This window comes from Temnothorax americanus, unplaced genomic scaffold, assembly GCF_048541705.1.
Source record: "Temnothorax americanus isolate GAGA-0224 unplaced genomic scaffold, ASM4854170v1 Scaffold40, whole genome shotgun sequence".
NCBI classification, from domain to species: Eukaryota; Metazoa; Arthropoda; class Insecta; order Hymenoptera; family Formicidae; genus Temnothorax; species Temnothorax americanus.
The window spans coordinates 851,652-867,176 of NW_027509548.1; the positions used below are offsets into that span (position 1 = coordinate 851,652).

Sequence of the window (15,525 nt, forward strand, 5' to 3'; positions counted from 1 at the left end):
ACTCTAAAAAAATTTTCGACCTTGGGACTTGAAAAACTTTCAATGTCTGTAAAGTTGGTCCACTTTTTTCAAAATTCGGAAAAAGTTAGAGTTCTGGATTCTCCAGCAAGAGTTCTAGAGTTCTTCTCGGGATTTAGAGTATTTTCGAGTTGCGGTACTTTGAGGGGCTGTAACTTTTGAAATATTGGTCGGAGCGTTTCAGACCCTTATAGTTTTCGATAGAACTCCTCGGGGGGCCACCAGAACTCCAGCGAGAACTCCGGTAAAATAATTTTTTAATTTTAGTTGCGGTACTTTGAAGGGCTGTAACTTTTGAAATATTGGTCGGAGCGTTTCAGACCCTTATAGTTTTCGATAGAACTTCTCGGGGGGGCCACCAGAACTCCAGCGAGAACTCCGGTAAAATAATTTTTTAATTTTAGTTGCGGTACTTTGAAGGGCTGTAACTTTTGAAATATTGGTCGAATCGTTTTGAAACCTAATAGTTTTCGATAGAACTTCTCGGGGGGCCACCAGAACTCCAGCGAGAACTGCGGATTTCCCCCCCCCTAAAAAAAAATTACAATATTTTTTAGTTGCGGTACTTTGAGGGGCTGTAACTTTTGAAATATTGGTCGCAGCGCTTCGGATCCTGATAGTTTTTGATAGAACTCTTCGGGGGGCGACAAGAACTCCCGCGGGAACTGCCAATTTTTGAAAAAAAAATTTACCCTTAGGGACTTAGAAATCTTTCGAAATAGGGCACTTTAAAGGGCTGTAACTTTTGAATTATTGGTCGTAGCGCTATAAAATCTATTGGGAACTTTAGAACTCATCGAAATCTATCCGGAACTACTATAAAAAATTTATTTTTTTAAAAATGAGGCGCCGTAAAGTTAACTCCCCATTTTTTAAATTGTGTTTTTGTCATTTTAATTAACGGAACTTTTTCTAAAATTCATAGAGAACTCTAGAACTCTTGCTGGAGAATCCAGAACTCCAACAAATTTTTCCGAATTTTGAAAAAAACGGACCAACTTTACAGACATTGAAAGTTTTTCAAGTCCCGAGGTCGAAAATTTTTTTAGAGTTCCAAATAGTTCTGATGGGACTTTTGGACATTTCTCGACGAGTTGTGACGAAAAGTCTTATGGCTCAGAGCGATTAGGCCAACGGTTTGCAAGATAACCGAAATTTGATCGAGAGATGATTGAAAGTTTTCTAAGTCCCCGGTTTTGAAAATTTTTTTGGAGTACCGAATAGTTCTGATAGGACTTTTGGACATTTTTCGACGAGTTGTGACGAAAAGTTTTATGGTTCAAAGCGATTAAGCTAACGATTTGCAAGATAATCGATATTTAAACGAGAGATGATTAAAAATTTTCTTTTGCCAAAAAATTGTTATTAATTAAACTAAAAATTTTTTTATATATCAGGAACTCTAGGTAATTGCAAAATAAAACGTTTAAGGCATTCAGAACTACTCGATTTTAAAATCAAATTTTCAAAATTTTTTTTTGTTTTTTAATTAACCAAAAAAATTTTTTGTGTATTAGGAACTCTAGATAATCGCAAAATGAAGCGTTTAGACCATTCAGAACTATTCAATCTCAAAATTTGATTTAAAAAATCGTGAAGTTGGCCCCCCTTTTTTCAAAAGGTGTTTTCGTTATTTTAATCGCCAGAACTCTTTTTAAAACTTATCAGGAACTCTTCCTATTGTCCGAAAGAATTCAGAACTCTAAACAGAACTATATTTGGATCATTTGGGGGGGCCAACTTCACACACTCGATTTATTGTCGAATGTTAGTCAAATTTAACGCTAAATCGGTAGTCCATTACATTGCAATGCTTATGTGCGTCCATGAGGTTGGTGCGAACAAAAGCCATTGTCGCCAGACCCTCTTAGTGGCAACTAAATCAAATTTTGAAAATCTATAGGAACACGCGAATTTAATAATTGAGTTTGACTCGTAAAGGTGGACTTACATAAGCGGTCGGTACCACAGGAACGCAAGAGAATTCTTTCCATCGTCAATTAGGAGCAAGTGTTCGTAGTTAAAGATCGCAGACGACCGAGAAAACATTCCCATTAGTAGGTATGCAATGAGGATTCTACCCCCGGGCGGTGCTCGAGGGGGGGGTGAGGGGCGGGGGGGTACCGCACGGGGGGTACCGCGTCTTCGGCCGCCGCGGGGTGAGGGGGGGGGGGTACCGCGTCTACGGGCGCCGCGGGGGGAAGGGGGGGGGTACCGCGTCTTCGGGCGCCGCGGGGAGGGGTACCGCGTCTTCGGGCGCCGCGGGTGAGGGGGGGTACCGGGTTTTCGGGCGCCGCGGGGTGAGGGGGGTACCGCGTTTTCGAGCGCCGCGGGGTGAGGGGAGAAGGTACCACGTTTTCCGGCGCGGCGGGGGCAGGGGGGTACCGCGTTTTTCCGGCGCGGTGGGGGCTGGCGGACCGCATTTTCCGGCGGTTTACCGCGTTTTCCAGCGCCGCGAGAGTCCGCGTTTCGGGCACCGCGGGGGAGGGGTCGGCCGCGTCGGTCCGCGTCACACGGCGCGCTCCCGCTCGCGTCAGCTCTTCCCCGTTCGCGCGCGTCTTCTCGTTCGCGCGTTCTCTCTCCCGCCCGCATCATCTATTTCCATTCACCTCTTCTTACCTATCCTCTCTCACTTGCATCATCATATCTCACTTGCCGTCTCCACCATTCGCCTATCTATTCGCGTATTATTTGTCTCCCGCTCGCGGTCATTCCTCTTCGTAGCTCGTATTCATGTCCTTTCTCAACAGTATCTTAATTCTCGAATAATTCTCATTAATTTATTTAAATAAATCTGAGGACAATATCGCAGCGTAATTCTAATGACATGGAATAGGAGAAACGGTAAACGAAAAGAAAAAATAATTTAAATTTTTTACTATATTATATACATTTTTATTTGTCATGTAGCGCATTATACACAATAGTATCTAAAGCGTAAGCCAACAGTTCGCAATCAATAATCGAATTTTCATCATAAACTTTACGCAAGATATTTGCCGCATTACATCTGTCGATGATACATTTCCGCCGTAAAATAGTTACAAATAAAACAACTAAAACATCTTTAAAAACAACTAAAACATCTTTAAAAACAACTATTAAACAACTAAAACATCGTTAAAAACAACTATCAAACAACTAAAACATCTTTAAAAACAACTAAAACAACTATCAAACAACTAAAACATCTTTAAAACAACTAAAACATCTTTAAAAACAACTATCAAACAACTAAAACATCTTTAAAAACAACTATCAAACAACTAAAACAACTAACAAACAACTAAAACATCTTTAAAACAACTATCAAACAACTAAAGCATCTTTAAAACAACTATCAAACGTTACTAAAACATCTTTAAAAACAACTATCAAACAACTAAAACATCGTTAAAAACAACTATCAAACAACTAAAACATCTTTAAAACAATTATCATGCACTTAAAACATCTTTAAAACAACTATGTGGTAAAAGGAAATAAAACGTAACATTGATACATATACATATATAGTTTATTTTAAAAAAATCAGAATTCTTTCTGGCGTTGCGACCACCAGTTAAATATTTTCAATACATTTTGTAGTGCGCAATTCTTAACATGTTTTCCGCATCGTATAGTATTAGTAATATCTAGATTGTTTAAAGATTCGATATCTACGTAATCTACGTCCAAAGTCTCAATGTTTAGGTTTTTTTTCGCATAATTCTCAAGCAGATCCACCAGCCATTCTCGTTTCTGACATCCCTTGACGTACACAAGAGTCGACGTCTCGTCACCCTCTCCAACCACGGCTGATGTAATTAGGTGTTTCGCCATGCTGTACGGCACGTTTCCATCCTGCCATCGAAGTCCATGGTGATTTGCTATCAACCAGGAAGCGCATGACTTATCGGATTTCGTGAGGAGACTCCACGGCATGGGGCATGTAAAAATATAATGCGCCAAAACGGTCCCGTTTCTCAGCACCGCCACCTCCTTTACGACAAATTTCATCCCGACGGTGAATCCTTGCAGATCGACAAACGTTGGTACGATCATAACGAAACGACAAAGCAATCTGTATCTTATCGCGCTACATATGTATCTCTTATATCGCAATATCTGCTGATATCGCAATTTACATGATTTTGCGCACTACGTTCGACAACGGACAGTATTTGATTACACGATCATGCAAGATGAGACAATAGGCTGTAGTATTTGCCGGTACATTCTCTTTACAGTCAAATTCTATTCGCACATCCACGGTGGCGCTCTTGACAGATTCGTTTTGTCGCAAGCAATCAATGACGACAAAAGGTCCTTCCGTTAGGAATGTATACACGCTGCAAAGCGTATCGAAGCTGTCGTATCCGTAATAAGCTTTACGAAAACGCGCGTACATATCGAAAAGGACGGCGTATCGATTTTTGCCAAAATCTAGATTCAAGTCATCGTACGGATAAAATTCAGAGTTTAGATAAAGTTTCACATTGGTCAAGTTACAGTCATCGAATACGCTAACATCTTGCGACATGATATTCTTGCGGCCGGTCTGCAGCGCAAAGATAACGTACCGCGGCTCCTCCAGCTGAGTCGCCGTTTTGACGGCCCACGAATGCTTGGTCGTGCTCTGCAACATTGGGTACTCGTACAGATCCCACGAACGGAAACTAACACTAAGATATCGTCCGCTTTCCAAAGCCCGTAGCATGGATAGCTTATTGACCTCGTTTAATGTGACGTGAGGCATTCTCCACTGTACTTTAAACAATTCAATTTCCGGCTCCGTCGCCGGATTTCCTACAATGCAATTGTTATCGCTACGCGCTCGTATCAAAATTAATTCGTGACGAGCGTTAACAACGACGCGTTTGTAATCCTCGCAAAAGCCTAGCAACATCTTGAGCGGTACGCAAAAGTTGAAGTATCCTTCAGGTATGCTCGATGTAACGTCCCATCCAGCATTCCGCAAGATTTGAGAATCGTTATACGATAGCGATACGTAGTTCTTGATGGTACTGGTTATTCCAACGTTTCTGTTGCGATCCATCTCCACACCGTTGAGCTCGTATCGAATTTCATCAAACATGAACGCCGCACAATTATTTGCAAGCGTTGCCTGAGACTCGTCATTCCTTTTTTTTATCGTCAATCTTCCTTCAACGTAGAGAAAGCTTTCACACGGCAACGTGTATAAATCCTGCTGTTGTATGGGTATTTTTATCTCATCGTTATGTCCAAACGTTGTGTTGGCGTACGGATTGTACGTGTGTGTCTCAATCTTGACGACGCTATCGTCAAAGATTGGTTCACCTACAATGTTTAAGATATTAGCCATTTCGTACGACGAAACCCAATGATTTCAAAAATTCAACGTTCGACGCAGTGAGTTTCTTCTTTGGCGATCGAATTGTCTCTCTAATTTTGTTTCTCGTCTGTTGCACCTGCTCAGCTTCGTTCAGTACGAGCATCTCACGTTACCGCTGTCGTCTTCGTGCATGCAATCTAACGATAATCTCTTCTCCGCGAAAATCAATCAATCGACCGTCCTGATCCACGACGCGAAGCGTCAAGTCCGAAATGCTCCGTACAATGATCGGAAGGTAAATGATTCGTGCCGGCGTTTCCGATATCTTATATCCTGGAGGCACACTCGGTGAAAACTCGTGTATCGTGTGCACGTACTTGTCGTTGCTGTACGCACCCGCGGTCACGTTGCACTCTATGCGAATGATGTTTACGTTGATGATATTTATAGGAACATTCGATTCGTACCATTGTCGCGGCTCCAGCACGCGATTCGTTGAAAATCTCAGCAGCGATCCAATGTTGTTTGGTTTTGTGAAATTTATCCGATAAGCACATTTGATCTCGCTCTTCATCGTATTGTTATTAGCCCGAATAATAATCAATGGGTGCTCTCCATCTTCGTTTGTCGAGACATTATCGGATTGGTCCCATAAAAGGGCGCGTCTCAGATACACGTCTATATCACGCAGTTCGTACGATCCTTCGGGAACGGTAATCTCCTTGTCATCGTCGTCATAGTAGAATTTATTGTTCGACGAATTTACATTCGGTATCGTGTGATAGGTTTCAAAATCTGTCAGACCGAGCTCGTAATTGCCATCGCTCAAATCCACGGCGGGAAAGTAGCTTACCGCGAGGATGCTGCTCTTGCCGGTGAGCGTAAATGTCAGTGACATGTTTGAATGAATACTGAGATCAAACAGCGCAACGCCGGTCTTTAAATTGATTATCAACCAACCGTAGAAAGCGCAGACACAGTTGTCCACAATTGCTCTGATCGTATCGCTGATAAGGAGTGCGATTGTACTCTATCACACTGTTCTTCAGATACTGCGCCAATTCTCTCGGCGGTCGAAGATTGCCAAAACTGTCAAAATATATGGCACAACCTCCCCTTTTCGCGTACGCCACCCAGTGAGTACCCGGTCCCTCAGCATTATCCAAATTCACAATACCGCTCTCGTTTCGACGTACATCGCCGATCGGTAACGAGTCGCGCATAAAAATACCTCTAAAATATGGAACGCGCATACGTTTTGCCAATTGTTGCAGTTGTACGTTGGTAGTTACACCCTTGGGAATTTTTAGCTTTTCTTCGACGTTTTTTTTTTTCTCGAGACCCCCTGTCCGCGTTTGTATGGAGCGAGATAAAGTCCGTGACGTTCCATGGCGCGATTGTGACGTTGCATCTCTTCCAGCTGACGCCGCGCGGCTTTGTTATCGTTCACGGCCTTTGCAACTTCCGCCGCTCCGCCGACCAACGAACCGAGAACCCCCAACAACAGTAGGATCGGCAGGATACCACCGCGTTTCGCTACCGGAAGTATTCGCTTGTTTTTCTTCTTTTTCTTCGTTTTCAAACCCATACCGAGTTTCGTCTTAGCCTTCATGGCTGCCCAGACGGCTGTAGCTGCAGCTCTCTCTCCAAGAGTCGAATCTTTCGCGGTGACACGTTTTCGCGCTTTCGCGGCGAGTATATTGTCGGCCACGTGTCGTTCTGTGAGATCGTTGCTACGCGAGTAGGCTATGTCGTGTTTGCGACACGCTGCGTCCAATGGATTAATACCTCGATCACCTCTTGCCAATCGTGTTTCTAAATGAGTTCCCGGACCGCAAAATTGATAGCCGGGAATGTGTAATTCAATCGGAAGCGCGTTTATCGCGCGATTCAACAGACCTCGACCTATCTTCGGCGGCATTCGCCGCAGTTTTTTATCAGCGGCGGCGGACCGTCGATGTGCGTTTGCTGACACAGCAAATTATAATGTATCAAACAGCGACGATATTGCTGAACCTCCGAATCTGTCTTGATATGTTCGGGCAGCTTATCCCACAAATAATCTATGTAATTATAAAACTCTCCTAGTAGAATGACCTTTGGTATATACTTCAACTGCTCGGCGGTTAAATCGTAAATATCGCTGTTATCCGACATGAGCAGAAACATTTTAACGACTGAGCATATCAGCTCTACGCGCCTCTATAAATAGGTCTGCTTTCTCGATACTGTTTTTCATTCGTTGTGGAGGGGAGATAAAATGCGGTTTGTACTACAATCGCGGACGATCAAAGTGACAAACTTTGACGATAGGATGCAGTTAACGAAAGAGGTGCGCAAACATGGAGACGTGCTACCGATTTCTATACGCGGTATCATCTGCGGTCCGTCGAATTGCGGCAAGACAAACGTCTTGATAAGCTTGCTGGAAACTCCGCACTGTGTGCGTTTCGAGAACGTGTACGTGTACTCGAAATCGTTGCAACAACCGAAATATCAAAATTGGAGAATATATTAACACCGATAGAAGAGATTGGTTACTTTACATTCTCGAATAACAGTGACGTCATTCCGCCGAGCGAGGCGCTCCCGAATTCTATTTTTATCTTTGATGACGTGGCGTGCGACAAGCAGGATACGATAAGAAAATACTTTGCAATGGGCCGGCACGCGGACGTTGATTCCTTCTATCTTTGTCAGACGTATGCAAAGATACCGAAGCATCTTATACGCGACAACGCGAATTTATTGATTATGTTTAAACAGGATGGTACCAATCTGAAACACGTATACAACAATCACGTCAACACAGATATGTCTTACGAAGATTTCTGTAAATTGTGTGATACGTGTTGGCGACAAAAGTATGGATTCAGACAAGGACAGCGCGATTTCGAATGGTCGATACAGAAAAGGATTTAACGACTTTGCAATACCGTAACGCGGTTAGTTGTTGTCGACGCGTCGATTGAGCAACGTTATCGCAACATGGACAACGGCGAGGAGATTAGAGAGCGCGAGAGGATAGCAAATCAAATTGCGAAAACGAGCGATTTGATTCGCAAAAAGTATCACGCCTTGAAAACAGGCAAAATGGAGGAAGATATCGCGTTGGAGAGACACTTTAAGCCTATCATCGAGCCTCTAAGACAGATTGCCGAAAACACCGTTGGCAAAGAATCTGACGTGTCAAAGATTGAGAATGAAACGACGTGGGAAGACGAAGAGCCAAAGGTCAAACGAAAACGACCAAACGCCTCGTTTAACGACTCTGTAATGGCTTCAACTCCGGTTACGTTGAAACGGTCGATAAATGTGCCATCTAATTTGAGCGAAATAACTAAAATTTTACAACCGCGTAAATCGAAACGATCAAAAGTTGCTCCACCGAATGAACCGCCGATAACCTCTTCCGTACAACCCACAGTGCTCGAATCACTCGCAAACGAGGATGTTTTCGAAACCACTGATGACTCACTCGTGACGTCTGTTCGACAGCAGTTGCAAACATCTGAGGATCGAGAAACATTGAGAGATCACTTGGGTCCATTGAGCCAAAAGTACGTCGTGGCTGTTCTGAGCGGCGATCAAGAAAGCGGTATAGACACCGTGTACGGCGTTTATTTCAGTAACGATGGAATGATGCTCGGTAATAAGCGTTTTGACGTGGACAACGCGGACAACGTAATTATTGACGACATACGATACGCAGGCACACGCGGTCTTTACGAGTTAATCTTTAAGAAAATTCCCAATGACGAGATCTACACGGAGGATGACATGCAAAAATACAAGAGCATTCTGTTGATGACGAATGCTCATAAACGCAATCACGATGCTCACGCTCGATTAAATGGCAACAGGGGATACAAGTACAGAAATATAATCGCACCGTTGATTTCGGGTAAAAATGCTGGAAAAGGTATACCGCGTGCCATGACATTAAACGACAACAAGTACAGAAATATAATTGCATCGCCGATTTCGGGTAAAAAAGGTATACCACGTGTCATGACATTAAACGACAACAAGATCGAGTATGTTCATTGGGACGACCCCAACGAGCTTGTAGACCGTCTCCGATTGCTCGAAGCTTCGCGCCTAGCGGGTCACAACGGTCACGATAACGAGATCCTGTCGATTATCGAGGAATTTCGCGAAGCTGGACTTATTATAAATTAAACCGCGCGTCGACGAGTCATTCAATCATCATCGAAATGCCGATCAACAAGTTTGGTATATCGCTCGGAAGAGGCGGTGCGGAACCGTACTATCAATGGAGCGGATTAATCAGAAGTTACGTGCGCGATAACGCTCTTTGCGTGGTCGCCACCGACTTTGACGCGAAATCGCGCAAGATTCGACGGATAGCGCCGCCTGTAGATGATGGCGATGCCGCCAATAAACGCTACGTGCAGCAGAGCGTGCAAATTTTAAAAGATCGACAGGATGAAATCGAGAGAATGATGGTCGCATTCCAGAATAACATGCAAATTACCCTAAACGAACTTCAAAAGATGATTCAAGATGTAATTGTAAATCATCGCGAATAGATAAGAACGTACATCTGATCTCTGCGTCAGTTGCGCGTCATCGTCATGGCTAGTAAGAAGCAATCAGCTGAAAAACGGCGGCTGGTGGAAGAATTACACGCTCCTGCGAGAAGAAATTTTTCGCGAAGACGCGTCATAGTGCGCGGATACGATGACCTGTGGCAGGCGGATGTGGTCGAGATGCGTCCATACACGCGATTCAACAGAGGCCACCACTACATACTCACCATTATCGACGTGCTGAGCAAGCACGCATGGGCCGTACCGCTCAAGGCCAAGAGCGGAACCGAGGTTACTACGGCGATTGCAAAAATAATTCGAGACGGTGGAAGATGTCCGAAAAATCTGCAGACTGACAAGGGGAAAGAATTTTACAACGCAAACGTGCAGAAACTCTTGAAGAAACATAATATCAATCACTATTCGACCTATTCCGTAATGAAGGCATCGGTCGTCGAACGATTTAATCGCACGCTCAAGAATGACATGTGGAAAATGTTTACGCGCAATGGAAATTACAAATGGATCGACTCGCTGTCGGGTCTCGTATCGGATTACAACGCGCGAAAGCATCGAACTATCGGCATGCGGCCCATCGATGTTACCCCCGCGATCGCCGACAAGCTCCTAACAACGGTGTACAGTCACGTAAAGATCGCTGCTCCCGCGCGATTTAAAGTGGGCGACTCGGTACGTGTGAGTAAATTCAAGACAATCTTCGAAAAAGGATACACGCCAAATTGGACCACGGAAGTATTTAGAATCGTCAAAGTGCAGAAAACTAATCCCGTGACGTATCTGTTGGAAGATTCCTGCGGAAAATCCGTCGCCGGTGGCTTCTACGAATACGAGTTACATCGCGTTGCTAATCCCGACGTGTATCTCGTTGAAAAAGTTTTGCGCAAAAGGGGGGATGAGGTTTATGTAAAGTGGTTAGGATTTGATAATTCACACAATTCATGGATACACAAGAATAATGTATTGTAAAAATTTATTACAAAATAAAAACATATTATACATACAAATGAGTCATTAATTTTCATAAATATCCGAATGTATTTACAATGTTATATATATTTACAATGGTACTTTATAATGCCCCCATGGCAGCGTCTCGGTAGAACCGGGTATAATGTATCGCTTATCGTCGTACGGACTTAGAGCTATTTTTGTTTCAGACACGGTGTATACCTCGTGTAGTTTGGACCTTATGCATACCTGCTGTCGCGTCATTTCAATTTCGTCGCGCAGACACCGCGTGTAATCGTCGAACTTTATAGTACGCGCTACGACGTTACTCTTGACACCTTTAACCTTCTTCGTATCTTTCTTACCGTCCACTCGCAAGGCATCTTTGCTCTAAGCCCGACGAATTCGGTCATTATCGCACCGTTATTTTCGTCTTTCATCAAACCCGGAACTTTTTTATTGGCGAGTGGGATACCATACGCATTATCGATCGCGTAATCGCTAGTGTCAAATCTATGAATGTCACGCTTCATGGTATCGTACACATCGTCGCACTCAATGTCATAAATGAGACTGTCCGTATCAGTGTACATGACTTTACACTTGTCGCGATACAACGGTAACATGTACTCGTGATGAAATTCATACAAACATGTCTTGGATATATCGAGGATTCACATACCCACGTAGATTGGTTTGTCGAACTTCATCTCGAGTTTTCGCATTTCTATTGCTACTAGATTCTCCGAAAAGACGCTTCGACTGTGAAAATTTGGTTTCGCGATCAGTGCCTCCGCGCCGTATCTACCCTCCCAATGAGTCACGAGTCGCACGTCAACGTGATTGCGCACGTTCTCCATGGTTTTGCCAAACACAGCGTTGTTCATCAATTTGTATAAATTTTTCTCGAAATCATTCTTGGCCAATGTTCTAAATTTCGTATTAAGTTCTATGTAATTGCGAAGCCATGGAGATTGCGCGAATTTCAATGCGCGGTGAATCTTTGCTATACGGAGACCGTGGCGCATGCACTGCTGCAGGTTGCGATAATGTATGACATAACGTTTCTTATCGTATAATGTTGCGAGGAGTTTGTCCTGCCGCTTACCGGGTGGTTTATCGCGCGTCGGACAGAACGGTATGTCAGTGTGCGCGTCGTGAAGATGTTGCGGATACTCCAAGTCGACTTCGAGAATATAGCCTATCGAGGAATCCAACGCGATATCCATAACATTAAAATCGGTTACGTCGTCGACCCATTGAAAATCTGCGTAAGGCAATGGTTGACACATTGTCGAGCCGTACAAGTTGTTTACATCGAAATACATCAGGTACGACGACGGTTTCGATGGATCGTACGACTGCGTGTACTTGTTGGCCCGCGCGTATCTGTTTGAACATTGACTCAGGCCACCGCGTATACCGCGTTCGATAAACATGACCATGTCAATGTCGGTGAGCAATTCGAAATTGATACGCGTATGCTTCAACATAGCGTCCTACGTAAAACCCGGTAGAGTGTAATAATACGCGGAATCGAGTCCATAACTCGCGACGCAGCTATCGCGAAAATTTTCAAAGATATCGGCCAACAGCAAGACATCGGTTTTGAGATATAAATCGCTGTAGTCACCGAGCGTTCGAATGGAGAACCGCTGCCAGACTTTGACGGCGTGCGCGTAATCGCTCTCGGATACGGTGTCACCTGTCAATGAACTGTAAAACGAGTCGCGCGGTGGTAAGCACGAGTCCTCCAACTTTTTGACGCAGTCAATGTACTCGTACGGAAATACGCCTTTTCGTGTCAGCAAATCAAAATTTTCTGCGGATAATTTACAAAATTCGCGTTGTAATATTCGCAGTTTATCCTTGCTGAGATAAGATGCCAATTTGTCGAGACTAGCGGTGAGAAACTTGTATGAATCGATAAATCGCAATTTGACCCAATTTTTCTTATCTTTATCTTCGGTGCTTTGAACATTTTTCGTAAACGAAATGTATTTTTCTTTTGTGATTGGAAGTAAGTCTACACGTCCTTCGTACGCTGTAGCTATTTCTGTGATAATAAAATGCGCGTCGTAGCCCGATAAATTGTGAAAAACTACGGGTATGCAATGTGAATCTTTGTAATTTAAGTTGCAATTTGAATGCGCGGGACCTCTGTATCGACCCGTCAGATGACAATGATCGCGTACTCGCACGTCGTCTGGCTCGAACGGTTTCTCGCACACGTGACAGTGCGTCGCGCTGTTAAATTTTTCCCACTCGTCTCGCGTAAAATCCACCATGGGTACATTAGTGGACAAAATAGTCTTTACGTCGTGAGCTAAACGTCTTAGCTCCTCGGCGAACCACGAGACGCAATCCTTATCGCGACGAAACCGATACATTGACAACGACTCGTCGTACGAGCAACGCACGTAGTACCCTATGCTAAATACGCGATGATATTGATATACGTGTACCCCGACGTTTCCGGATCCGCTTCCATCTTCTCCAGGGTACATTCCAGGTCGGCGTATATGATAAATGGAACTCGTTCCTTCCTGTTATAATTTTTAAAGGCCAACCGCTTGTCGTTATTGCTCGGTAACTTGATCGCGCAGTCGTTCATCTGCCGACAGTCGACGGTGTGGGCTTCCAATTTCTCGCTTGTGTAAAAGTAGTGCAAACATCTGTAAATAATAAAAAATTTTTTTTATACATCTTTCTCGTAAAAATTATTTTTATTTTTATTAGGATGTATACTCACCGATCGCAAAAGTATTTTTTGTTCCTATTCTTGTTCACTTGCGAGCTCACGAGGCGGGATAGGTTCTTGATTCACGCAAAATGTCCCACGTTGTCGTCATGCACGTACAGCAAATTTACATGTCTGTCCATCTTTCGGTCGGTGAGCCGTATTGGCTGGATTGCAAGTTCCTTGTTTTTCTCGATGCTGTACACGTTGATTGATATATCGTTGTGATTTGCAAACTTTTTAATTTGATTCAACGTCATTGGAAATTCAATGTCTTGGAGATTTAGCACCGACGTGTAATGAGGATACGATGAATCCCGTTCTGCATGTCTCTCGGCTGGATGCAGAGCAGCCGTCACTGACCATGCGAAACATGCATTGCCCCTTGATCGCACGTTTATCACCGCTCTCTTCATTTTAATTTCTAGCGTTATTTCCACAAAACACCCCGCGTGCAATGGATTATAATTATTTACGTTAACAGTCAAATTGTGTATACGCGACAACGCCCATCCGCTATCACGTTCCTGGAATTCCTCCAGCGATGCTAGAGTAGGCTCGATAACGCGCGACACGTACCATTCTTGCAGATCGGACGTACGAAATAGTTCACAGTTTCTCGTAGCGATACTTTTATTCGCGCGTTTGTCACCCGCAGCAAATTCACCATTAAACATTGTATTAATCTTTACATTGTCTTGTCGTTGCATGACGTTCCGCACACGATCGAGTACAATTTCTCTCGCATCTTCGAGAAATTGACGAGGTTCGATGTGTTTGGAATTTATTACCGCACCAGTCAGTATACGACTTTCAAAAGCCGTATCTATCTCGCGCCATCTGAGTCCTGTCTCACTCGCACTGTATCCTGCACCCACATGCACGAAACGTTGACGTACCGAGTCTTTCAGACCTTCGATTCGGGCAATACGAGCGATCAATGACTGTTTGAGACTGATCGATAATCGCGGTCGTTTAATTCGGCCTTGTTCTTCCAACGATTCGATAAATTCGTCACATCGTTGCTCCCACGCGGTAAATTCTTCCCGCGAATTTAATAGGGTGGATTGCTCCAACAACTCTTGCTCCATATGTTATTACACGTTCCTCTTTCTAACACAATTTGTTGTACTCACGACTTTCAATTCTCGACTACTGAGCGTACCCCCAGATTTGTCATTTTATATCTCACTAATGATGCATCGTTTGATTTGTAACATATCACCGTGATCTCAGCATCCGTACATTTGCGCTAACCGAAAAATTGCAAGATTTGCAGTTTTGCACGTGTTCGATGAAATCATCGCGAGACGTGTTGCGACATGTTCTTGAAAAAAGGTACCATGTCATTGACTTATGATGAATTGATCCGTAGCATTGCAGCAGCCATCAGCCATACATCGGCGCTGTTTGCAAAATTTGCAGTTTTGCACGTGTTATTTAAATAAATTAATGAGAATTATTCAAGAATTAAGATACTGTTGAGAGAGGACATGAATACGAGCTACGAAGAGGAATGACCGCGAGCGGGAGACAAATAATACGCGAATAGATAGGCGAATGGTGGAGACGGCAAGTGAGATATGATGATGCAAGTGAGAGAGGATAGGTAAGAAGAGGTGAATGGAGATAGATGATGCGGGCGGGAGAGAGAACGCGCGAACGAGAAGACGCGCGCGAACGGGGGAGAGCTGACGCGAGCGGGAGCGCGCCGTGTGACGCTAACCGACGCGGCCGACCCCTCCCCCGCGGTGCCCGAAACGCGGACTCTCGCGGCGCTGGAAAACGCGGTAAACCGCCGGAAAATGCGGTCCGCCCGTCCCCGCCGCGCCGGAAAACGCGGTACCCCCTCCCCTCACCCCGCGGCGCTCGAAAACGCGTTACCCCCCTCACCCCGCGGTGCCCGAAAACGCGGTACCCCCCCCCCTCACCCGCGGCGCCTGAAGACG

General features: G+C 44.3%; 4 protein-coding genes across 7 annotated transcripts in view; 1 reads left to right on the forward strand and 3 right to left on the reverse strand.

The window, feature by feature from the left end:
• Positions 1 to 15,525, reverse strand: part of LOC143902849 (UDP-glucosyltransferase 2-like) — a 153,046-nt gene that overhangs the window by 93,843 nt on the left and 43,678 nt on the right. The gene's annotated exons all lie outside the window — the stretch shown is intronic.
• LOC143902820 (uncharacterized) lies at positions 6,609 to 7,250 on the reverse strand. Its single transcript, XM_077416000.1, has one exon. The coding sequence runs from the start codon at positions 7,233 to 7,235 to the stop codon at positions 6,621 to 6,623; it is 615 nt and encodes a 204-aa protein (XP_077272126.1). The 5' UTR covers positions 7,236 to 7,250; the 3' UTR covers positions 6,609 to 6,620.
• LOC143902818 (uncharacterized) lies at positions 7,259 to 9,496 on the forward strand. Its single transcript, XM_077415998.1, has one exon. It carries the CDS (start codon positions 8,303 to 8,305, stop codon positions 9,494 to 9,496), a length of 1,194 nt encoding a protein of 397 aa, XP_077272124.1. The 5' UTR covers positions 7,259 to 8,302.
• Positions 13,374 to 15,386, reverse strand: LOC143902819 (uncharacterized). The gene is made up of 2 exons (XM_077415999.1): positions 13,589 to 15,386; positions 13,374 to 13,511 (listed from the first exon to the last, which is right to left on the reverse strand). Exon 1 carries the CDS (start codon positions 14,665 to 14,667, stop codon positions 13,660 to 13,662), a length of 1,008 nt encoding a protein of 335 aa, XP_077272125.1. The 5' UTR covers positions 14,668 to 15,386; the 3' UTR covers positions 13,374 to 13,511; positions 13,589 to 13,659.